General features: G+C 32.6%; 1 protein-coding gene across 4 annotated transcripts in view; it reads right to left on the bottom strand.

Annotated features, from left to right (window-relative positions):
• LOC118183815 (NBAS subunit of NRZ tethering complex-like) overlaps window positions 1-26,981 on the bottom strand; it is a 255,307-nt gene that overhangs the window by 75,970 nt on the left and 152,356 nt on the right. For 2 of the 4 annotated variants that reach the window (XM_085827241.1, XM_085827244.1), the window contains 4 exons: window positions 15,816-15,893; window positions 12,302-12,434; window positions 9,788-9,923; window positions 2,631-2,707 (listed from right to left, as the gene is read on the bottom strand). In XM_085827241.1, coding sequence (XP_085683367.1) covers window positions 2,631-2,707; window positions 9,788-9,923; window positions 12,302-12,434; window positions 15,816-15,893 — 424 coding nt within the window. The remainder of the gene's footprint in view (window positions 1-2,630; window positions 2,708-9,787; window positions 9,924-12,301; window positions 12,435-15,815; window positions 15,894-26,981) is intronic. The other 2 variants (XM_085827242.1, XM_085827243.1) reach the window with 2 other exon arrangements.

Genomic DNA, 26,981 nt, shown 5'->3' with positions numbered 1-26,981 from the left:
CGAACTGTTATAAACACGCTGACACGTTCAGCGACACAGCCTTCCCACTGTTAAGCAATAATGGTAGAGACAACTTCACTGCAAAGCACCAGATTACAGCTCCCGACTCTGCTCGGTCATTTTCTGAATTCCACGTACTCTCGAGACTCTTCACGCTACAACTAGTGATGCACTTGATGACACACAGAACACAGCTTCTGACTCTTCAGTTCAGTCGTTCGTAGAGCTTAACACACTCTCTAGACGATGCACTAACCGCAATATACTAAGAGACTCTTCGATGCACTCGAGGACCCACTCGGCACTTGCTGCCCGGCTGTTAAATCGATCAACTCCATACGGATTGACTAACTATCGCACACTAGACGAGGCACACACTCACTGAGTGTGGATCAGCAGGGTTTATATAGCTTTTGGCTTGTGTTTGAGAACATTCTGGGCTAAACCGGTAAGAATTCGTTCCGGAAGGTTCTTCATCCGTCCATGGTATATCGGCAATTTTGCCATCAAATATTGCCAAACGGGCAATTTCTTGCCAAATGTGGCAAACCTGCCATTTTATGGCAACCCTAAAAATGCTTTGTGGGAAAACTATCTTATCGCGCCTGTACAATTCGTAACATTAAACAGAAAATTTTTTTTAAATTGACACGACTTGCTGAAGATATCTGTTTGAGAGCAAAGATTTCAGTTTCCATAGATGATATTTTAGTTCCTCCAAAACCAATATGTTGCTCTAGAATATACTTACAGAGTGGAAGGCATTTAAAATCTTGCATCTAAAATCTATGAATAATGTATCAAAATCTAATTTTTTCTTATCTTGTTTCTACTTTAAAAAACTTCTGCTCTCTTCACATTTTTATTTCACATTTCAAATAATGGAATTATATGAGTGGCACATTAGGTATTTGCCAAAATTTTGGTGAGGAACCTCTTAATCTGGGAGCATGCACGATGAGTTACATCAGCTTGAGCACTGGGTCCAAAGGACCCGATTCGTGTTTTTTGAAGAAAAAAATTGTAAATATTCATAAAAAGTGTTACATTTAGCCCAATAAAAAATTTGATGATCAAGCTTCAAAAATATACACATTAAAATTTAATTTTTCCAAATGCTTTTATGAAATAAAATTTCCTAAAAGAATAGAAAATCATACTATATTGGCAGGAAATGTCCACCTGCAGTAAGACAGCTTCTCTGCAAAGTGAATTTAAGGTTGCCAGAAAATGGCAAGGAAAGGAAGGGTTGCCATATTTGGCTCAGAATTGCCCATTTTGCAACATGTCATAAATAGAACAAGAACATTCCAAAATGAATTCTTACTGTTTTACCCCAGAATGTTCTCGAAGGCAGGTCAAAAGCTATATAAACCCTGCTTGTACACAGAGTATCGTGAGCTTTATCTTGAAGAGCCTCTTGAATGTGTTCGGATTGAAAAGCGATCAACCGAGTAGGTGAATCTGTCTTCACCGTTATAGCTTGAAAGTCAGGAGGCTGTGTTGCTGATTATTGCAATGTGTCTGTGATAGTTTTTTTATGGCTGTAAATGTGTCTTTAGAACTCTCCTGTGTAATACTGATGAATAAATGGTGTTTCGTTTCTTCATCAATCATTCTAAATTCACGAACCTGTAGAATGTAACAATATATTAGCATAGTAAAAATATATATATATATATATATATATACATTTACTCTGGATCAACTTTTTATTTTCTTTATTGGCACTCTAAACACAAAGAAAAAATGCAACAGCAAATGTTAGCGCACTAAATAAATATTGTTGTGTGCTCCAAATGCAAATATTTTTAACATTTGGTGCAGCGTACTTTCGTTTTTTTCTTCTTTTTCGCTGTGCAAACACTGCACCTTTTTCCTTTTCCCCCCATTTCAAATATTTTTTTTCTAATAAAGCAATTAATATCATTCTCACTCTTGTTTTTAGAATCTATATCAATTTCTGAACTTGTATCATGTGAACTAAAAATCAATGATCCCTTCCATTCTTCTTTTCTACAATACATTCTTCGCCAGTTGATACATCTAATAACTCTTGCAACATTTCTTCCTCGTAAGCTAAATTATGCAATATGTTTACCGCTTTCTATACTATCACAAATCAACAATGTAATCATAATATGAATAGGCATGTTGGGACTAAAAGACCTGATCCGATCAAAATCAAGACTCTGAATTAAAGCTCCAGAGAAAAAACTTCCAAAACATAAAAAGGTCAACCTCAGACATGACTAGACTGGACTTCAACAACTTGCATAAAACAGGCGTGCTTTGAGAAAGGTTTGTTTACTTGTGGGTCTACTGGACTGAGTGCGAGTGCTCGTGGGTTAATAGTGATGACTCGTGTGAAGATGGAAAAGTCATGATTCTAGTGTTAGTCATGATTCTAGTTGTGAAATATTCTTTAAAATAAAAGGTTATTTTCATCTCTTTCATACTACTTTTCAAAATTAATATTTGTCATCAAGACAATGCATTGAAATCTCTCTTATTTATAAAAGTGGTTCTTTCTTTGAGAACATGCAAATAAAACATTGATTTATACATTTAAAATCTTAGAAAGAAAGTATGAGTTTGTGGATTGTAAGAGAAATATAAAAGAATTTTACCTTTTTCAAACACAATAGAATACACAAGCTAAAAACAATGTCCTCCGAGATGCAAGCTTTAGCCAAATCCAACAGAACTGGAATACAAACATAAAAGTTTTGTTAACAGTTCTCTTGTATATTATGATCTACATTAATGTAACTTCTATATATATATTCTTTTCGTACTTGATTATGAAGTAATTTCTTACAGAAAAAGATTACAGTGGAAGAAGCACATAGCTATTTCTTTTTTAAAACTATTCATATCTCAAGAAGTTTTAAGCATTTATTTTTTAATTATTGTTGAATAAAACAATATTTCAATTTTATGTTAGCTTAGCCTAATGTATGACAGTCACAGAAGATACACCAAACGTCACAAGATGATTTACAAATTCATGAAAAATTAACAAGTGTTTCAGATGGATGTGAATTTTGGTTGTGTCATGAATCTGAAATTTCTGCCATAAATTCATATTTTTCTTCCAGCAAAAACACCAATAAAAAAGTAATTTAGTCTATCGCATAATGTGAATGATATTTAATGAAAGAAAGTTTGCTGAAAAGTTGCACAATTGCTTCATTATGCAGTATTTCCCACTATCAAGTATTCAATGCATTTCTTACAATGGTGGGCAAAGGGTACTTTGGGCCACTTGAGATCTCACAGACAGACTGTTTTTGGTTGAACCTTGCATAAACCTTAAAGCATCACCTAAAGGTGACCCTGCTCGCGAGGCCACAGAATCTTCCTCGAAGGACGATTTTAGGGCGAGCTGTCCAATATTTTAATTTGGTTAATTAATTGAACGAATAGAGCTCCGAAAAGAGCACTGAAGTGAGTGTTGCTAGGAAACACGTAATAGAGTAAAAGATTTTGCCTACAATTAAAAAACACTAGATTCTGACTACCTTAGCAGATTTAGCATTATCCAGGGTGAACTATATGGTGTTTCTTCCGCCTTCTTAGCATGCCTTCATGGTGTAATGGTTTGCACACTCAGTGCGTATTGGAGAGGTCCCAAGTTCGAGTTCCAACGAGGGCACTGCACATTTTTCACCTCTCCTGCTTTAAAAAATTACCTACTGTTTCTATAGTGGCACCCAAACTAAGTTGGTGGATGATGACTCTGCACCACCAGGATTTGGCAATTGGGTCTTCTAATCCCCAGTCACCCTTTGAAAGGGGGAGTATTTAAGGTATTTCTCCCACCTTCTGAGTATGCCTTTGTGGTGTAATAGTTAGAGGTCCCAGGTTTGAGTCCCAACAAGGGCACTTCACATTTATCTCTCCTGCTTTAAAAAAATACCTAATGTCTCTACAGTGGCGCCCAAACTAAAAAAGGTGGTGCAGGATTTGGCAATTGGGTCTCCTAATCCCCAGTCACCCTTTAACAGGGGGGGAGTATGTAAGGTATTTTTCCCGCCTTCTCAGCATACCTTTGAGGTGTAATAACTCGGTGGGTATTCAAGAGGTCCGAGGTTCGTGTCCCGGTGAGGGCAATGTTCATTTTTCACAACTCCTGTACCAAAGATAATCTAATGCCTCTACAGAACCACAGAAAGGCCTGCTACTCTATACAAACAAGCAAAAAAAAAAAAAAAAAAAAACTTCCCTTCCTCCAAAAAAAGCAAAAAGAAAAGAAGACATGAAATGAAATACAGATTTGGACCCTTCCTTCTATTGTGAACCAGTTAACCCAAAAAAAAAAAAAAAAAAAAAAAAAAAAAAAAAAAAAAAAAAAAAATACTGCAGTGAAACAAAGATACAGTTGTTGGTCTGGTCCTGGTGTTTCATTGATCCCACTCTGGGCACCAGATGTTCGTCATTCGAATTTTAGGCAAGATTCCAAGGTAAAAATTTAAAAATAATATAGAATAAACATATCAGCAGGCAGCGAAGAAAATAACGTAGAAACTTCTTTTCAAACAATTCCTTTTATATTTTAAAGAAAAGATCTGGAAGATTTCTTTGAAAGTTGCTGTTACATCATGAAGGCGTGCTGGAAGAAGGTAGAAAATATATTATGTGTTTGTGTAAAATGAATACATCATGTCCTAAATGAAGTTATTACTTCTTCACACTGAAAGTAATCATTTGCTTTGACATAAAAAATTGGCATGTGCTTCTTTAGTAAGATTTCATAAATATTAAATTTCTGGCTGTGATTATAATCCTGTATTTTTGATAAGATTTATTCATTAACCTTGACACGATTCTCAATGAAATTCAAATTTTTATTTCTCAATCTTTCCATAACAAAAACTATTCCTGAGGAAACATATTAATTTTCACCATACTTGAACGAACATAATGAACTAGTTGCCAAATAAAGAGCTAATTCATCTTTTCATCTTATTCATCAACACAAAGTTAGCAAAAGAAAGGCAGCTCACAAATTTAGATCTAAATTCTAAATTATTCAAAAAATAAGTTGAGTTTTTAGAATTAAATATTAAACCTGGGAAAAACTTCTCTTCTGCAGAAGAAATTTATAATAGTATATCAGAGGAAACTAATTATTGTTTCAAATGGACAGCCACCCTGATCAATATAATAGTTAATGCTGCATTAAGCCATACCGCTGGACCTAAGTTCCAATCATAGAGAAGGCACAGATTAATTTAGAAATCAAACAACAAAAAACAGCATTATATTTGCAAATTTTCCAGGACTAGTTTCGATCATTCTACTGAACATCTTCCTCAACTGCCAAACTGCAAATGAACGAGATAAAATCTGGTGATAAGATAAAAATGGCTGGACAAAAGTTAAGTTACTGGCATCATCTATTGATGAAACAAAAAAACTAAAACACAATTTCCTTAAAGGCTGAAGGTAAAGATGGATTGGAATTAGGGTCGTTAAACTAGAAAAGAAAGATTTCTTTGAATGTGAAATGCCTGTAGAAAATCTAATTCACCAATGGAAGATGCTTTTTGAATAATTCTGGCTGTAATAAAATGGAAAGTGTGCTTTTCGGATGACCAATGTAAATTAAAACGCACTGGAAAGGAATCCTGTAAATACCACGGGAATTCATATACGGAATCGGGTCCTTAAGTACGGAACTGGCAATTTTATTGATAGGAGAATAAACGAACCAAAAGTTAATTTCTGTAAAACTTTGATATAGCCTTTGATCCCCCTCCTGGGAAATTTTCCATCACAACTGGGATGGAGCTGCGCAGTTAGCATGGTGGGTCTGTACCTGTGAGACTAATGATGAAATTCTGCTGTCTTGTTGTCTCTACCTGTTTAAATACCTGGGCACTTAAGACATAATATATTTGTTGAGAGTATTGATAATTTAGCTGGTAGTAATTGCCAAGCACCATATAATTCATGATGCAGTTGGTTTCCAAAATGACGAGATCTTCGCAAAAAGGGTTCAGAATGCAAAGACAGTAATGCTTCTCAAAGTAACTTTCTTAACTTCCTCTTAAAGTAACTTTTCTGACGGTGTGCAATTTTATAGCTAAATGATGGAAAGAAAGAAATGACAACAGATTTCTTACAGTCTCCTAGAACAAGAATGTGCCTTTTGGTGTGTTGAGATGAGAATTTTTTAATTGCTTGGTTAATAATTTTGGGTGAAAAGCCCTGTGAATAGCAACTGATATTAACTAATTTAGTTCTCAGTCAAGGGCCAATATGGAAAAGCAAACTTGAAGTGCACGGAAAACAAAAGAATAAAATGAAGCTAACTACTGTTTAGTCAGGTGATATAATTTTGCATGTATTTTACAGAAATTTAATTTTCAGGTCATTTATTGTCCTATCAATAAAATTTCCAGTTGCATACTTAAGCGCTCCATTCTGAATATGAATTCCTGGGGTATTTACAGGATTGCTTGCCAGTGTGGTTTAATTTACATTAGTCAAACTAAGAGAACCTTAAAATATCACATTAAAGAACATGTGGTATATGTTAGAAATGCAAAATGAAAAAGAAAATGCAGAAGTCCTATGTTGCTCAGCACTGTTGGTCTCAAAATCACACTATCCAATTTTTCTGCAGCCAAAATTATTCAAAAAACATCTTCCATTGGTGAATTAGACTTTCTAGAAGCATTTCATGTGAAAAAAAAAAAGTTAAGACTTTCTAGTTAATGACCCTAATTTCAATATCTTCAGCCTTTGAGGAAATTATGTTTTAGTTTCCTTGTTTCATCAATAGATGGCACAGTAGCTTAACAGACATTCTTATCTTATCACCATATCTTATCTCATTCATTTGCATTCTGGCAGCTGAAGCAGATGATTCAGTAAAAACACTGAAACTAGCCCTGGAAAATTTGAAAATAAAATGCTGATTTTTGTTGTCTGACTTCTAAATCAATCTTTGTTCGTCGTGTTATTTTAACCTAAATTAAAGGCATAGATGTTTAAGTGTATAGTGTCTCTACAGCAAGTGGCATTTAAAATATAATGACAAGCTGAAAAACTCTTGAGTGTTTTGGAGGTATAGGAAGAAGGGTGGGAGAGCCTTTGATCCCCCTCCTGGGAAATTTTCCATCACAACTGGGATGGAGCTGCACAGTTAGCATGGTGGGTCTGTACCTGTGAGACTAATGATGAAATTCTGCTGTCTTGTTGTCTCTACCTGTTTAAATACCTGGGCACTTAAGACATAATATATTTGTTGGGAGTATTGATAATTTAGCTGGTAGTAATTGCCAAGCACCGTATAATTCATGATGCAGTTGGTTTCCAAAATGACGAGATCTTCGCAAAAAGGGTTCAGAATGCAAAGACAGTAATGCTTCTCAAAGTAACTTTCTTAACTTCCTCTTAAAGTAACTTTTCTGACGGTACCGCAGAGATCTATCAACAACATCTTACTGTAATACAGTCAAAAGTCGTTAATTCGGACACTCATAATCCGGAATGATCTATAATCCAGACCACAAAGCTACAAACTTTCTGTGCATGCGTCCCATTGATGCATGCGCGTAAGACCTTTATGGCTGCGAATATGCGTGCGCGCATGCGCAAAATACGTTTACGAATGCGCGTTTAATGTATAACGGACGGTATACGCTAAGCTAAAATTATCTAATTCAGTTAATGTTGCAGATTGCGTTGTTCCTTAATCTTCGAATTGGATCCGGCGTATTATTTTTTGCAGACTGTTAGAGCAATTTCATAAAAGTAAGCTTGAACTTTCGATTATGTCAAATAGAATTTCTGATATATATTTACTAATATGTAAAGGATCTACAAAGCGAATGTATGTTTCGAAGTCCATTAAACAAAAAGTGGAACTGCTGCAAAAAATGGATAAAGGCATATCCTTTGTTTAACATAACCATTCCGAAATCTGTTTATCAATTTCACGCTGCTCTGCATCGGTGGGGGGAAATGTTGCGGCACGCTATGAACTGGAAGTTGATCTGTCAGCACTATCCATATCTTCAGGGCAGATGCTTTTATTTTATTTGGCTTATAATTCCTTACTAAATGTAGTATTTCATCTCGATGTACTCCGTCTTTGATATGATTTAAATCAAATTGCTCGTCATTATAATTCGCTTCCGATAGCGAAGAAAGTGACAATTAGTTGGTATTCTCGACACAAAAATTATAGGACTTGAACAGTGGAACTTTGTAACTGAACAAGAAATTATGTCTGTTTATAGAATTAAAGAGAATGTATTATCAGATAAAAAAACAAAGCAACTTAAACAACTTACATTGAAAGAAATGTTTAATAAAGTAAACAAATAATTATTAAGCTTTTTTTTTTTTTTTTTGTAAATTTTGATACCCTTTAGATCATAATTCTTTATTTCATAAATTACGGTTTCATATTTTTAATTTTATAATATCTGCATGCCATCTTACCAGATTTAAACTGATGGTCTATAATCCGGAAAAATCGATAATCCGGAATCGCCGAAGTCCCGACAAGTCCGGATTAACGGCTTTTGACTGTATCAAAAATTTGACAGGACTGAATGGTATCCCAACATTGGACTGACCACAAAGAAGCAAAAGGCAATATGTTTCTCTTTATCAAATCTACAAATTCATTACACTTCATTCCCTGCAATTTTTTTTTTTTTTTTTTTTGTAGTAGGTTGTTAAAGATATTATTTTGTGTTGCCATTGCCATCTAAACATAAAAACTAAAAATATGTTTAAATCTTTATTCATACTATGGCATCAGATATGCTTCAATGAGTATGGATTGAAATGGACTACAGACTAGAATATGAGTTAGATTACAAAAGGATTGCACATAGAGCACTCGAAATGAGTGAAAAAAAATGAGAATGAAAATTTTATTTGTAGTATCAATGGTATATATGCATCAATCATATTGAATACAACTATTATTTGTAATGGATGATTCTTTTTGACTTTCTCTTATCTTCAGCAAAAAAAAAAGCAGTAGCACAGTAAATTAATAAAAGAGCAATTTTCTTTTTTTTCTTTTTTTGTGTGTGTGTGTGTGTGTATTTTTATTCTTTCTTTACACACACATCAAAGAAGTGATTTTATGCACTTCCATATTATACATGATTTGAAATTTCAAGCAACATATAAACTTGACAAGAGAACAAATAAAAAAGTCGTCCAACTGGTAGTGGTTAGTATCGCTGACTGCCGTGCCAAAAGGCCCAGGTTCGAATCACGGAGAAGGTATGGATGTTTGTAAATGTATAGTGTCCATGTGGCATGGAGGCCCTCTAAATATGCGGCTAGTCGAAAGTCTTCTCAAGAGTTTAGTGGTAGGGGAAGAGGAGTGGGAGACCCTCGAACCCGTGCCCCTGGATGCCGTCCATCAAAATTGGGGGCGGAACTGAGCTAAATCACAAAGCTCAAAGCTGCTGCCAATGACAGAAATATTTTGCGTTCCTTGCCACGAGGAATTTCGTGGGCTTGGTCTCGTTATAGGCACTAGACAAGTGAGCACTAGTCAACAACAACAAATTAAAAAAACCCATTTTATATAATTTAAACCTAAAAAATAAACTCCATTTTCAAACAAGATATTAAACAAATTCATCTGAAAAGGAAAATATCTTTCTGATTAATATGAGATTAAAATACTTTGTAATTTTGTAATAGTTTATTTAGTTCACATATTGGTACAAAAACAGACTACTAACACATTGCAGTAAATTTTGATTTTAGAAACCTTAAGTAACTAAAAGCAGCTGCTTACTGGATGTTTCTAAGGATGACGCAGCTGTCTCAAATTTTAGTGAATCTTCTAGAAGCGCAGCACGCGTAATGCACAGTGTGATTTCTTGACTCTGACTAAGATCAGGTCTTGCAAAACGCTGGTAGTTTGCTTCAAGCTACAGACAGGGGAGGAATAAAAGACTTAATTCTCCAAAATATTGTACAAAATAAAATTTTTTGCATTAGAAAAGACATCAAACTAATTATACTCACATATATTTATGATTCTGGTATCCATCATGTTAAATGTTTTGTGATCATCATCAGTATAAGACAAATATTCCCTTATCAGAGGTGCCAAATAATCATTTTTCTAGCACTGTCATTAGAAAAATGATAATTGATCATTCATGTGTATTCTTCTTCCTTTTGCCAACAAGAATCAACATAATATTCATAAATTTTCAGGACTAGTTTTGAAGGTTTATATATATTAGAACCTTCTTCTTCAGTATTTCATATTATCAAAAATTTTCATATTATACAATGCATTGTCAACCCAGAAGGCATGCACTAACAGAATGCACTGTCCCGAGGGGATGGGTGATTTGTGCTGCTAAGCCCCACTTTGGAAAAAAATTTGAATAAATTAAATTTGTGGTCCCATTGCTTAGTTTTTGATACATTATGAAGGAAGCACTCAGACAAACTTTATCATTATACTTTCCTTAAAAATTTTATAAAATAATCAATTTTAGAGTAGTAAAATTTGATTTACCTCAAATATATATATCTGAAAAAATATCCGAAAATCACAAAACATACAGATAAAAATTACTGAAAATTTCTTTCATAAAAGAAACACATATATAAATTTTTATTCACCTTAAGTAAAAAAATCTAAGAAGAATAAATAAAACCCCTAAAATGATAGAGCATTTACCCTGCTATACAACCCCCCCCCCCAAAAAAAAAGACCAGTTAAACAGCCATTAGAATGCTTAACATCCATGAATCTGACTCTAATCTTGAAACAAAATAACAAAAGTAAAAAAAACATTGAAAAGAATAAAGGTCACCATGCTTCACTTTCCATAAACTCCACTGTAACAGACATACAGGTATATTGAAGGCAATGAAGGCATACAGGCAACGAAAAATACTAATTAAATAATCTATTTAAAAAATCATACACAGCACACCTCCACAGAATGAAATTTACCAAAGAAAGTTTAAAAATTGCGCACTTTTTTTATTATATATTTAAAATCAACATATATATTAATCAACAGTTAAAATATACAAATATTTTTTTTTTTAATTTAGATCATTTAAAAAAAAAAAAAAAGTTGTCAGAAGACTGAAATTGAAGAATCATTATATAAAAGTAAAATTTTAAAAATTAATCTTGTTTAAATTAGAATTTATTTTATGAAATATAAAGATAAAATGTATATACTAATGAAAATATGCAAAATGCTTTCAAAAATATTATTAGAAATGAAGTTTAATCTGATAAACTTAAAAACAAGGACTGAGACAAAGTTCTACCTCGCAATCTTTGCGAATTTTTTTTGTCAGTTTTTTTTTTAAAGCAACAAACAGCACACTATCTATGAGGCTTTCTTCATGGGATTGGGGTGGGAGGGTATATGGTTAGCAAAATATTGAGCAGTTAGTCTCAGAGTATTGACAGTTGAACTACAGACATCTTTGAGCTTTGAAAAGAGAGCGCAAAATGTGCAACACATTCTTGTATATTTTGCAGAAATAAGGACAACAAACACTATCACAGAAAAGCTGAGATAAAACCATGAACGGGAAAAGAGCGGGTTGCAAAGTTAAATAGATGGAAAAAATTCATCCGCGCGGAAATCGCGGGTTGCGCAAATTTTGCTACTACGTTGCCCGTGAAAAATCATGAGATATGCAGCGAGAGGGTTAATTAATTGCATATACAGTGATAAGTAACTTATCACTGTATATGCAATTCTTAACATATTACTGTATATGCAAAATGAATATGGATTTTCAGCATTTACGGGAATACTGCAACTAAATAAAGCACAAAATAACTCTTCAAAAAGGAAGTAAGATGGCACAAACACAGCAAAAATATATTCAGATGATAGCATAAATATACAGTACATACAGTATAATAAGATCAAATACATAAATATATAGTATAATAAGATCAACGAAATATAATAAAAGTATACAATTCAGATGAAATAAAATTTAATTAAAAAAATGCTCTGAAAATTCCTAGAAATGAGACAGTGGAATTTGTCTAATCTCAGTTTTGCTAATACAATGAATTTCATTTATTGCTGCGTTCTTCTTAATAGGCTGAAAATTAAAATCAGGAGATTTATGGATCTATCAACAGATTAGGAGATGTGATGAAAAGCCGAGAATCTCCAGATAAAAAGAGTTGACAGCTAAAATTACATTCATATATGTATAAGAATACACACACACATACAGTTTTATGAATTCCCAGAACAAATAATGTCTGAAGATCACTGCAAGAGAGAGCTGAAAAGACACTTACAGCACTAAGATGTGCATTCTCAATTAGCCCATCATAGAAAGCACAGATGCCTTGTTTGGAGAGGCTTTTATTGTTATCTTCAACAACATCAGCTGCTTTTTCCTCCCAAGTTAGAGCCAGAGGTTGTATCCAACTATAAAATACAACACATCATTTAGTTTAAAGAAGTTTACTTTACTTTTAATTAACAAATAAGAAGCCAACTTAAAAGGCCAGTCTCCGAACATAAAATTCGATGAATTTCAAAAGACATTTATGTAGGGAAATAAATCTTTTTTCTGCTTAAAATATCTTAACAAACAAAACTCTCATTTTAAATTTTCACCCTGAATTTAATCAGTGAAAATACATTACCATTTACAAAGGGGTATTAAAAATTTTTGCAACAGAATATACTCTTATAAGAAACATTTTTAATGTAGTTTTGCTCTTTTTTCTTAGTTATTATTATTTTAAGAGAAAATAAAACACCAGTTATAAATAAAAGTAACAAAACTAATTCATCCACAGACACTGATCTCTAATGATACAGTGAATAATGGTAGGGAAAATAAAACTAAAGAGATGTTACATAGAATTACATGAGTAAGGAATTCTATCAAATACCATTTAGATGGCCCCTTTCATGCAATTGTTTTATTGTAATTAAGAGTAGTTTTTTCCTTTATAAATAAGCAATATGTTTTAAACCAAACAACTAAAAAAACTTTTTTTAAAGATTTATCTGAGCTATCCTAGCTAATTTTAAGACCTCAAGTTTAAAATCAACTTCAGTATGATGTTTCATTTTTTGAAAAACTAAATGTAATTTAAAGGATCTCAATATTTCTTCCTTGAAGTGATTTTTTTTTTCTGACAAAGTTATCAGTAAGAAGAATTAGTGCCCACAACCATGCATTTCTTTATTATGAAATACATAGTGAATAACAGACATAAGAATAGGATTAAATATACTGATATGAAAGTCAAATAGAAAGTATTGTCTTATTGATGAACAGATTTACTTATATAGCAGTTAAGTAAAATAACTAAAATATTAGAAACAACAATGGCACTGCTTTGGATTATTCTGCTTATGGTAAAGCACAACCTGGCTGTTTATCGAAGAGGAGGATTAATTCATGAACAGATTTCTAACAGCAACAATGGGAAGAGTCCCCTGAATAGGATCCCCTATAGGATCATAAACCAATACTTCTGAATAATTATAATTAATAAATTACAGCCATTTTAAGTAGTTAAAACTAATAAACTTTCTTATTTGGTGAGCAGTTAAATGCCCTAATGACTTAACTAATTTATTAAAAGAAAATGCAAAATACAAAACTACACATAATACGTAACTATATTTTTTTATGCTCAACATGCATTTCTTTTTTGGCTCATGCCTCACTCTTCTAGTAGTGTTGTTGCTCAGTGTCAGATCAAGGTGTTTTCACAAGCTTGGATGAGAGCATAGACTTTGATACAAAACATCAGGAAAAGACTACTTATTTGTCTAATTTAGCTCAAACGGATAATATATAACCTCTGAAAAAGCCATTTATGCAATATCACATTTCTATATATGTGCCATTGCTGACTGCAGCAAATGAGTAAGTCATCTGACATTGCAAACAATACTGCCTCTTGCCACATTATCATACACTGCATCTCGCTTAGCAAATGAAACTAACTTCTTTCAATTAAAATGGAATTTGAATACAGTCAATGTGAAGCTGATGTGTGTAATGGTATATGGATGCATTGACAGAGAGGTTATGGACTCAGCAAACTAATGGCTAAGCATTTTCCTGAGGCACACTACATTTCTTGCTGTTTTTTCTTAAATGCAGTATATTACCATCATATGCTATTTGATTATCTAATTGTTTAAATCACCTTTATGCATTCTGAAGAACGTTTTGTTTCAACAGGACAGCAAATCATTCCATGGTAGGGGCATAGAATAATTACCACTCCCACTCCCACTACCACTTGGGCATGGTTCTGGGATGTTACAGAAACACATTTTTAATTCTAGGTTATTCACTGGCCTTTAAAATACCTAGCTTTAAGTTTTATTGAATCCCTTTAGGACGCTATAGCGTGAACATTAAATCTATGTGCAAGGACTGACATTCTCAAGTGGACTTGGAGACAATTCTTCTAGAAATGACAAGGAAAGCAATCCATTCTGTAACTGATGGAGTCTATACCATCAGTTATGCCTATGTCTTGAAGCATGCATGCTAGAAGACGATCAGCATAGAGTTTGTAATACTTCTAATGTTCTGATGCTTTATTTATTCAAAGTGTTATCAAGGAAATCACTCATTTATAACCAATTGTTAAATTCTTTCCAAGCAGCATACCTTCAAATAAACTTAAAGACTTGCTACACAATACTTTCAGTGCAAAACTACATGCAAAATCGAAACAAAACCTGAATGCAAAAGAATGACACCAGATTGAGTACATATGCAGGATACCAAGCATAGAAGAACTGATACAAGCATAACTTGAACCCATAATGGGGAATGGTAAAGAGGCAGATTAAATTGAAGCTGATTTAGAAGAAAATAGTGGAAGAAAAAAAGCAACAAAAATAGATGGCATAGATGCAAATAAGCTTGAAAAGTATTTACATCACAAGGAACAAAGGGGAAAGTTGAATGGCTTGCTCTCCATCTTAGCAGATGTGAAAATTCTGTGTATAGAATAAACTGATCCAGATCAAAGCCAAATAAAAGCTACAGAATGGTACTAGATTAACAGTTCAGAAACTGTACCTAGATTTTCAACAAAAAACATTAGTAAGTGGACAAGTTTTTTTTTTTTTTTCCCTTAATGGTGGTCACTAGCCATTTCAGGCTTTTGCAGTTGCTAAGGCCAGAAGTGGTGGTCATTTTATTATGGAGGTAATTTATAGGCGGCCACCATTGCCTTCTATGAAGAGACAGACAATTTACACCCATGCTTTCTCTGGGATTCGAACCCACGCCTTTCGGTATAGCAATCGGCTCCCCTAACCACTATATCACATGGGGAGCCCATAAGTAGACAAGTTAAATCATACAAGATTAGGTTTCATTTTGCATTTTACAATCATAAACAATTATACTAAAAATTTGTTAAACTAAAAGGTGGTAAGAAAAATGAATACTTTTTTTTAATAAACTAATGGAGTATGAAATGCAATGATATAATAGCCAACTATAAAGTCTAAAGTACTAACAGATTTATGTAAATAATGTTAAGAAAATATGGTAAAAATATATACACATGTATAAATTTTTCTTTAATTTAAATAATTATTCCATTTTAGATTATAACATGTAATTAATTTCATCTTTCAATGATAACCCTTCCGTTCCAAAAGTAGTTAAATTTTTTATACATTCAGAAATAAGTTTAATAAAATTTATTCTTATTTTTTAAATATCCATATAATTTTTAGCCTATGGTTATTATTATTTCAAGTTCCCATTGAACTAATATGTAAGGACTGCATTATCTGGTGAAGGTAACTTACCGGTTCTTGTTAGAAGTTAATACATTCTCCACAGAATATAAAAGCAGCGAAAAGAGTAAAGATGGTTGGGATAAATATCTTGAGAGAAATCAACAAAAAATTTGAACTTTTACAAAGCTATTTATGATGAATTTAAGATAAAAGGATACAAAGATATAACTTTCTAAATACAGTGAAAATAACACAAGAATTGAAAAGTTATGAAATAAACTATGTAAAGTAAAGAAAAAATATCACATTAAGCTTATATATTTCAGAAAGCAAATAAAACACCAAAATTTCAAATGAAAGTGTAAAAAAGAATGCAACAGCTTCACACTGCTAAAGAGCTATAAGGTATCTTCTCCCTCCTTCCTGCACGCCTTTGCAGTTTAATGGTAGCACACCCTGCGTGTATTCGAGAGGCCTAGGTTTGAGTCCCGGAGAGGGCACTGCACGTTTTCCATGTCGCCTACATAAAAAATCACTAATGATTCTACAGTAGTGCCCGAACTAAAAGGTGGTGGATGATGATTCTTCACCACAGGGATTTGGAGAATGGGTCCCCTAATCCCCCAGTCGTCCTTTAAAGGGGGAGTATATAAAATTATTTTTCTCTCCTTTCTGCATGCCTTCGTGTAATGGTTAGCACACTGGATGAATATTCGAGAGAAATCCTAATGACTCTACAGAGGACTATTAAATATATATCTCATGCTACAGCAAAAAATATGAATTAAGGGTAAAAGTGCTTTCTCAAACCAAGCAAAGGAAAGTTTTATATTTCTTCAGATAAATTATGAAGCCATATGAAAAATTATATTAACTTGATTACGTATTTTAAATGGAATCAAGCAGACATATTTTAGAAACCTAATACCTATTTCAGAAAATCCTGTTCATTTTTAACTGTTAAATTATGACATTTTTTATGTACAAGTATGCAAGTTTAAAGTAGTTTTGAAAAATATTTTGATTGTTTGTGTCTTACCATATAAGAAAGGTGGAACCCACCACTGCATTTAAGCCTTTCACATTACAGCAAATGATGAATATCAACTTTTAATGTGTGGTGAAGTACACAAAGAAACTGTAGGCATTCTGACCTGGCAATTTTTATCTCCTATATTACAGTTTCCTACATGTCCCACCACTTGACCTTTTGAAGTCAAGGATTTGTGTCCTGTAAGATCATTAAAAAGATAGGGGGTTGTACCTAATGCTTTCCCACTTTTAAAAAGTTCCTTGCTGTTGTCAAGAATGCCACTTTCAGGTAGTTTGATTCATCCTGGAGGAAAGGCTTTCCTTTACAAAAGAAAGGGAATGTAGGCACTCTTGTCTAAACTGTTTAGATGGTTTTCCTTACGAAGGGATAATTTAAAGATGCAACTGATTCCAAATCAGACTACTCAGTGATACACAGAAAGGAATGTATATGTATATAGATATAGAGAGAAAGTTGTGATTCTACTTCTCCATATTATAGCTTATAACTTTTTTAACAAGTTTACGAGATTTTAAGTAATGCTTTTAGTTTATCTTGCCAAATTAAGACCTTTATAAAGTGATAACAAAAACCAATTCTATTACATTTTGAAGTTATGTTATAAAATTTATAGATATTTTCAGTTTTTTTTTTTTATTATTATTATTATTATTTATCTGACCTCCATCTAATTTTTGAATGCACCTAAATTTTTTTCATAGAATTCTTGAACATATATATTTTTTTTTAATTTACAAACATTCACGGTTTCGTAAACAAAGAAACATTATGCAAAGGTTGCAGTAAACATAAACATTATTTACTGTCATATTTCCCTTTTAATTTGTTTTGCAGTATATTTTATTGAAGTTGTCCAAATTCTTTAAAATTTTCTGCATAGAAGGAATAGTTAAAAAAAATAAAATAAAAGATCATGGCTATATAAATTATTAAAAACTTAAACTACAAGGAAACGTTAAAATTTAAATTGCAGAAAAATTAAAATTTTAAGTCTAAATAAATATTAAAAATTTGCGTGAAAGTGTAATGCTTAAGAATGAAAACTGACAATTTAAAATATGCAGTGTTTAGTTCGAATATGACTTGTACTATACATTGTTCGTATATTTCATATTGCAAATTTTTTTTAGCAAATCGGAAGGAGAAATTTGTGCAGTGTATATAGTTTTCAAAGGAATGAGAAAAATTTACAAGGTAATTACAAATGAGTGGTTATCTTCGAATTTTGAAGCTGCAAGAATGAAAAAGGCAACAAACAACACAAAGGCCTTTGAAAGAGATAAATGGTTAAGACTCCATGGACATCAAACTTAACAGTTCACCCCACCTTTTCAGCTTGCAAAATGGGGGGGGGGGAGAAACAGCCACTAAAGTGGACAACCCCGTTCTTTTAAACAAGGAGTACCAAGGCCAATATAATGGCTATCCCATCCCTTAAAGGTTAAGTGGTGTATCGAAAAGTAGTTGTTTCAAAATTCTCATTTTGCTGTATCTCCAACAGCTCACCTTAAAGCAACATTGCAATTTGCCCTACCTCTAAGCTTTCATGCGCATTTACTTACTGACTTCTGAATTTTGGAAAATGGAAATATATGTGATTTTCTCATATTTCTTGTTGGGTTACACTGCAAGGTTTTGTCAGTTAATTGGATGAAAATCATTATTTTTAAATCTTTAACAACTCACCGCTACCATTATCTATAGGCTTCTAAGTGTATAGACTCACTGTTTTCTCAATTTTGGAAATTTAAAACATATTACACATTAATATTTTTTGTTTTGTTTTTATATTTCTTTTTGGGTTATACTGCACAGTGTTTCCATGTTAAGTAACTGTATCAGACTTCATCACTTAATTTAATCTCCATACGCTCGGCTTAACCTTCCAGCAGGCCCATATGCGCAAAATTTACGTCAAATTCAGTTTTTAATGCACATTTTTTGCATATCGAAGCTGAGACATCTGAAGGTCATTTCTATTCCTCCTTTCTACCCTCCCCCACATCATGCCATAATGTGGGGAAGGGCATTGCCAACAGGAAGTCATTTGAATTTTTTTTTTTTTTTTTTTTACTGGGCTTTTGTGCTATGTGGCAGCTTTTTCATAAAATTTACAACACATGCGTGATCGTGTTTTAAAATTCAGAAAATATTTTTTTTTCTCAAATATTTTGTAATTTTGTGTTATTAATTGCCATGTATTATTTTAATTTGAATACATTTGGCTCTGTAAATTTTATATCGGTTTTCATGGCAAAAAAATATGTACAACCAGCTGATTTTGCTCAGATTCTTCAAGAATTATCTGCTGAAGAAAAGGAAGACAAAGAAACCTTTGGATGGGAGAACAACAGCGATTTCCACTCCTTATTTTCTTTTATTTCTATTTTTTAGAAATAAATAAAAACATTAAAGTTAGTTTAAAATGCGTTTTTGTAAACAGTAAGAAATAAATTTCCCTGCAGAAGTAAGTAACGCTAAACTTACTTTTTTTCTTACCAATGTGTTTTCCTTTTTTCTAATGAAATACATCATTGCATTTAAATCTCACTAACATAAGAACTAAAAAATAAATTATTTATATTTGAATGTGATATCATTTGTATTTTGCAATAATAAGATTAATATTTTATTTCTTAACAAATTTATTATCAATATTCACTCATTTCTGTCATTTTTCATGCCAAAAATGGTTAAATAATGGATGTCATAAAAAATACGACACACATGTGCTCATGTAAAATTGCCAACCGTGTGTGCTGGAAGGTTAAAGCAGTATCATCACACCCATCATCTCTAAGATTTCAACCGTGTTCTTATTTTTGGAACATGACATTCTACACATTATTGCATATTAATGTTATAAAATAATAAACTACAAGGGGAAGTATATAAGGTATTTTCTTTCTCCTTTCTGTATGCCTTCATGGTGTAACAGTAGCACACTCAGCATGTATTCGAGAGGTCCAGGTTCGAGTCCCAGCCAAGGCATTGCACAATTTTCATGTCTCCTGCTTCAAAAAATCCTAATGACTCTACAATTGCATCAAAATGATGTGATCATGTTTCAATTCAGTTAATATACATGAAGCTTTTCTGATAGAGGGCAAGTATTAGTTATTGGTCAAAATGGTAAAAATGACAAGAAAAGTTTCAATATTTCATTGGCATAACAGCATCAAAGATAAGCACAGAGATATAAGAGATATCCTCAGAATTAGATAGCCCAAAACAACAGTGACAGAATTACTATGCAGTCTTGAAATTAAACTGCTGTACTTTGTATTTAGCATATCATTCTTATTTTTATTTTATTTTATGCGATATCAGTTATTTAATATAACCTATTAATAGCTCTGTTTTCTTTTCTTTTCTTTTTTTTTTAACAGATCTCACACTGCTCAAAAATGCTTTTCTTAATATAAATGAATACTAACTGTGGTATCATTCTGACTTAAAAGATTTTATACGAAAGGTTAACTTTAGTGAAATAGGAAAAATATATATAAATATTAGGTTGTATACTCTATGTTAGTTTATACATACAGTTACAAAAATTATATGCTATATTAGCTAATAAATATTAGATTATAAAATATAACTTTGATTTTTGGAATTATAGAGCTAATAAATAATGCAGAAGTATTCCTACTGTAAAGACCTTATTGTGTTCTAATCAATTATTTTTAGTTTAAGAAACTTTTCTTTCTCTTCTGATTTCCACATTCCCGTCAGAATATAAACTTAATGACGTATATGCAAATTTAAGTGAGTTCTGAAACAGTATTTAAGTAGCAGGTTTTAAGAGTTCATTGTAGGAGAGTTAGTTATGAATTTTGGATTTATGCCACATGGTTGATTTAGCAACCTTGTAGTTGAATACTTGGTTCTAGCCACTTTCTTTAGATTATATTGATATTCTAGGCTCGAATTTGTTGCATGCAGCCAATTTAGCGGTTTAAATAAAAGTAGGAGCCAGTCGTGTAGCTATTCTTTACTTTATTGTGATTGTACATCCTATTTTCAATTCAAGTTACTTAGAATAGAAGAGAAACATGCCAATGTAACAATCAAAATCACAACAACAACCTTGTATTTAGCATACATATATTAAAACACTTAATCAATTTTGAGGGCAGCTAAATGTCCCTCCTTATCAGGAAAACAAATTACTAGAAAGGGGGAGGAAAGAAAAATAAAGCATCGGCAAAAGAGTCTCAGAAACACGTGGTTGTTATCAGCACTGCACGTGGTCACAACCGGATTTTGAATCAGAGTTACACTGGCCACCTACTTTTACTGAGCCAGGCTATCTGATCAAACATAAAACACATAGATTAAAATGCAAAAAGTAAATGTTTGAGGTTCAGACTTGGTGAGTAAAGGTGCAGTTGCCCCTCACTCCCTATTTTTTGACTTTACTGATTTTTTTGCATTTTAGTCTATGTGTTATATATTTGATCAGATAGCCTGGCTCAGTAAAAGTAGGCGGCCAGTGTAACTCTGATTCAAAATCTTGCTACGACCATGTGCAGTGCTGATAATGACCTTGTGTTTCTGAGACTCCTTTGCCGATGTTTTATTTTTCTTCTTTTTTCCCCTTTCCAGTAATTTCGTTCTCCTGATAAGGATTGACCTTTAGCTTCCCTTGAAATCAATTGAGTGTTTTAATATATGTACCCTAAATACAAGGGTATTATTGCAATTTTGATTGTCAAGTTACTTAGCCACCAGTGCTGGTTAAATTGTGAGCACAGAGTGAGTGCATTTTTGTTCAGTTTAGTTAAAATAAAAAGGTAATTAAAACTTTCTTGCACAGTCATCATCTCTTCTTCAAGACTTAGTGAGAATTTTCTACCTCATCTTTCAGTAGGGTCTACCAGTTTATGATTCTGAAACATACAAGAAGACTCTATACCACAACTATTAGGAAAAACAAAATGATTAAATGAATTTTCCATTTAAAGCTGTGCCTGAGTAGTTAAACTCATTTACTGTTAGTTGTCAGCATTAATGTAACAGATGCAAAAAATGCTCAGGTAACTGTGTCAATGAGAAATCTCATACTGCATGAACTGGCAACAGCATTCTTTATTTTGTCAAGGTCTTTCTTTGCAAAGTGAAACCAACTGAAGATCTAAAAGATTATTTATTCACATTTTTTTGCTGATGTTTATTGATGCTTCTTACACTGTCAATTTTAATAATAATTTAAGCTTATAAATTGGCTAACTGTAGTAAGATCTATGCCATACACCCAAACTAAACATACAATAGCTTTCATTGCACAAAGCACAATAATTTGTAATTACTGCATAAAGGAAATTTATTCAATCATTTTATAAGGAAGTCCAAATACTAATAATTAGTAAAAATTATATAATTTAAATTAAAAAGTAGTTTATAATATAGAAAGAACTACCAGCAGTAAGTCTAGAGTATTCAATTCAAAAATAGACAAAGAACAGAATAAAGTGCACATTTAAGGGGCCATCTGTGGTTTACATGAAAGGTACAGAAAAATGCACAAATCATTAATGCACAATATAATAAAGTAAAAAAAAAAAAAAGCCAAACAATTTTACATCAGTTATAAAAGACATAAGGTAACCATATAACATCTTCAGCAATTACAACAGACAGGTATTGAAAGAATCATAAGACATAAAGAGCAAGCTGACTGTTAGGAGTGATGATCGTCATTACGAGCATGTTTCAAGTTACACTATATAAAACCAACTCATGATACATTGTCTATTAGAATTTCTGATAGACAGTCTTGCGCACTGGAGGTGAGGTAAAATTGTTTTTTCCCTTACAGTTTTGCCATTCCTCGATTTGAAATCATTGAGACCGTTAATCAAAAACTTGTTAAAGTTTTACAAAATATGAAATATACAATACAACAAATTCAAAATTCAAATTTGGGTTTCTAGGTGTATACACTTGGGTGGAGAACTATGTTATTCAAAATTTGATGGCTCTAGATATTGTTGTTTTTTTACAATGCAGGAAACAAACATCCATTCATGCAGATTCTTCATTATTTAATTTCTTTAAAGATAATACAGGACAATAATATTTACTGGCAACAATTTGTAAAGTGATTCAGATTTTTAGTTTCAATGCAAAATCCTGTTTTGAGACTAATACAAGGTTGCCACTCAAACAGGAGAATGAAATTCCCTGACTTTTCCAGGTTTTCCAGGTGTGTTTTAAGAAAATTCCAGCCTATCTGCGTAATGTACGTTGGCTGTGCTAACAGGTAAATTAATTATGGTATTACTTGTATTGTGTAGCAAATTCACTTAATTATTTAATAAATCCCAGAGGACATTTATTCTTAATTATTTTTGGTATACTTTGTTTGATAATTTTGTTTATTTTTCCTCTTAAGAAACTTAATAAAATTTAAGATATATACATTGGATAACAAATGTATGCTTTATTTAATTATTACTCATGATCATCACCAGTTCAACACGAGGCTGATTCGATTCTTATAAACCACAATGCAATGCTAAATAGTTAGGTTAGATTTTAGGTAAATTTAATTTGTGTGAGGTATGATCTTAAAAAGCACCTTAACACTTGAAAACACAAATATAATTATAATAGTTGTTGTTTTCTCCACTGAAGATTGAGATTAGAATCTTCCCAATCTGGAATAAAATAAGGCTTTTTTTGCAGACATTCTGCAGTTAAACGAAAGAAAGAAATCTATTTTAATAAATTGAGGTATTTTATATTTATTTTGCAGCATACATAAGGAAAAAATACGTGCATTAAATTTCGAGATGGTATGTCATCATACTGCTAGAATTAATTTCAGGATTACGCCAGAGAAAATTTCCTGAAATTTGGAAATATTATTTACTAATAATAAATAAATTTAGAGGGAAGAAGCAACATTAAATTATATGAATAACATAAAAATAAAGATAATTACTTAAAAATTGAATTAGAATAATCAACGATATTTTAGCGAATATAGTTATATTACATGGTTAGCCTAGATGACTGATTACTATTTTTCTATTTTACTGCAAAACGGCAAAGTATTCATTAAAAAGAAAAAAGAAGAAAAAAAAAAAAAAAAAAAAAAGGTTTAAAAAAATTTTGCGGTAAAATTCTAGTATACGGTAAGGCCTTGGCACGATTTTGAAAATTGTCGCCAAGACCAAAATGACCCGTTTACTGCGCATCATCATGTCGCCAAATCCCATTGTACCATACATGGAGATTATTCTAACCAAAGAACGTCTATGTAAATAAGAAAAGGTTCCATACAAGCAAAATGCTATTACACCGCTAGAATGCGGAGGGAAAATTTGCCAAGGGATTTGGTGACGGAACCTGGCAGCCAGAATTTCCCTATCTGCGATGTGTACAGGAAATTGAGAAACACATGTTAAGAAGAAACATTCTTTGACAAAAAAGAAAACTACGAAAATCCGTTTTTAAATTATTGCGAAAAATCCAAGAAGAAACATTTTATCAAAGGACGTTTCTTCTTGGATTTTTCGCAATAATTTTAAAAACGGATTTTCGTAGTTTTTTTTCCTTCTAAAAATAACTAATCCATGAATTAATTTACTTGGCCAAAAAATATTTTCTTTTCCTTTAGAGTTTGACCACTTGCGCTAAGACTAAACTTTGCAGTTGCGGAGCCATGCGCTACAATATAACAAGCGGTAAAGTGTCTCATTTACGCTGTCCCGCATCTGCGAGTGCAATCCAGAGCTGTAACTCGAGAAATAAACAATCTCGTTGTTAGGCGAAGTGTGCACCACGTTATTTTCATTTTTGCGATAAATGCTTATCGACGTGGTATTCACGTCGCTCGCAAGTTTGAGACAAAAGCATCTCGCATCTTTTTAGCACAAGTGGTTAAAGAAATTTTAAACGATATTCATTTTATGAACTCTTGATTCGAACTTCGACACCGGTTTCGAGCTTTGGCGACAGATATATCACGCATGCACAGCTGTTTCCCTCTATGATGGAACAGAGCCACGTCTGTGGGTTTTCCTTCTTTACAGTACATATTCTTTGATTCTAACCTCCATGGTACCGTATACTAGGATTAAACCTATTTTGTTTTATACGAGAACAGGTACTTTTTTTAGTTCATGCACTGCACATGCGATTCTCGAAAATACTGGAAACCAAAAGTTGCGGGAAACTTTCTTTTCCTTTCTAAAAGACAATCAAATTGGAGCTGCGAAAATTGGCTCTATGCCAGCTGCCCGAATGACACTCACGTGATACACAATTCGCCAAAAAAGTTATCTCTTCCGACGTCGGCGCAAAAATCGCTTTTTTTGGCGGGATCGTTGTATGAAATTCCCTGACTTTTCCAGATTTTGACAAAAATACTTAAATTCTCTGACTTTTCCCTGAATTTTTCCGGTTTTCCAAGTAGCGTGGTAACCTTACTAATAGCCATTCTGGGTTAACGCTCCTTTGGCGTTAACCCAGAATGGCTCAAATCCTCAAATATTTTTTTCCCTTCTTTTGATGGAGAGAGTTACTTTCTAGAAACTGCTCCACCAATACTTTCCTTAGCTAACAACTGAAAGTTGAGTAGAATTGGTAAGCCATTTTACTGTAGACAATGACATTTCACTTAATCCTTTAACCCCTTAACTGCCGTGGAAAACATACAAAAGTGCAAGTTTTAGTTTCTAAAAACTGTTTACTTTCACAAAATAAAGAATAAAAGAAAAAAATGAATGCACAAAATTTAATGTTTTGAGTAAAAGTATAATGAAAAGATGTAAGTATAATAAAAATTATGTTTTTATAATAAAAAAAGATTCCTAAAATGGAGTTTCGATCAATTTATTTTTAGACCAGTAAAGTGTAATATCAGGTTTCAATGTTATACTTTGTGAAATCAGTATGCCTAAAAAAAATATATTTCTTCTGAACTGGTTGAATGCCACAATTTTGTTATTATTTTTCGTTTGCAAGGTGTTGGTTTTGTAGATAAAGAAAATCTACAAAACGGTTAGTTTCAGTAACAATATGAAGCATGAGCAGTTCATAAAAAAATAATTCAAAAAAGATAAATGGGTTTGAAACATCCGTTATATCTTTCTTTATTCCTCGAATCTACTACAAAAAGTAAATGAAAACGGAGGACACAGAATAAAAAAAATATGCTTTACTCAAACAACACCAGCCAATGCAGCGCCGTCATTACTTTCACCGCTTTAGACATATCCCTCTCTTCAATTTCTCCCCACACTTCTCTGAAATAGTATCCTCCTTCGCAAACTTAGTCAAGGTCATTGTGGTGTTGCATTCCAAAGCTTTGTGAATAATTTTATGGGTAGAAGTGCAAAGCAAATGATAGTATTTTGGAAGGGCGTACATATACACCCGTGGCAGTTAACGCATCGGCTGAGCAAGGCGTATATATATGCCTGCAGCAGTTAAGGGGCTAAATATTTCACTTAATCCTTTAAATATTAGAGAACTTCCAAGTATGCATATTAACATATACCGAAGATAAAGAACTGTTAGAAGAAATGGTTCATTCAACATGAAGAATTCTAGTAAGCTACCTAGTCATTCAGTAAACTATCCCTAAAACTGTTACCATAGACAGATTTTTGGATCTAAAAGCTAGAATTTTATTGAAAACCAAAATATTTTTATTGTGATCACACAGTGACAGGCACACGTTAAATGATCAGCGGGCACCATGGTTAGGACCCTGACCTATACAATTGAATGAAATTTCAACACCAAGTGCATGAAAAAAATTACAATAGATTTAATCAATTTTGTCAGCACTGAGAATTTCTGTCTCTTTTTGGTTTGAAAATTTTAGCACCAAAATTTAAAATATCTAATATCACTTTTTATATATATAAGTCAATAGCTTTTCTTTATAAAAAAAACTTCTTGGCTCATCAAACTTATAACAATAAGCTTAATTTTTCACCGAATTTCATATAACCTAAATGTATTGTAAGGATCTCGAGAGCGACTCAACACTCGCAAATTTGAAAGAGTTTGAATTCTTGAACCTGGTGCAAGTTCTTTTGCACTAGTGGTAGAGAATTCGACTAGCATTAAACAGACCTAGGATCGAATCACAAGGTCATTACCATCTTCAAGAGTATGTGGAACTCATGCACTTCTGCACTTAAGTGGCGCTAATACATGGT

Source organism: Stegodyphus dumicola, chromosome 11, assembly GCF_044657685.1.
Source record: "Stegodyphus dumicola isolate Sdum_Otavi_A_Nest chromosome 11, ASM4465768v1".
Lineage (NCBI taxonomy): Eukaryota > Metazoa > Arthropoda > Arachnida > Araneae > Eresidae > Stegodyphus > Stegodyphus dumicola.
The sequence above is the reverse complement of the archived record's forward strand: the minus strand, read 5'-3'. Positions and strand labels throughout refer to the sequence as shown.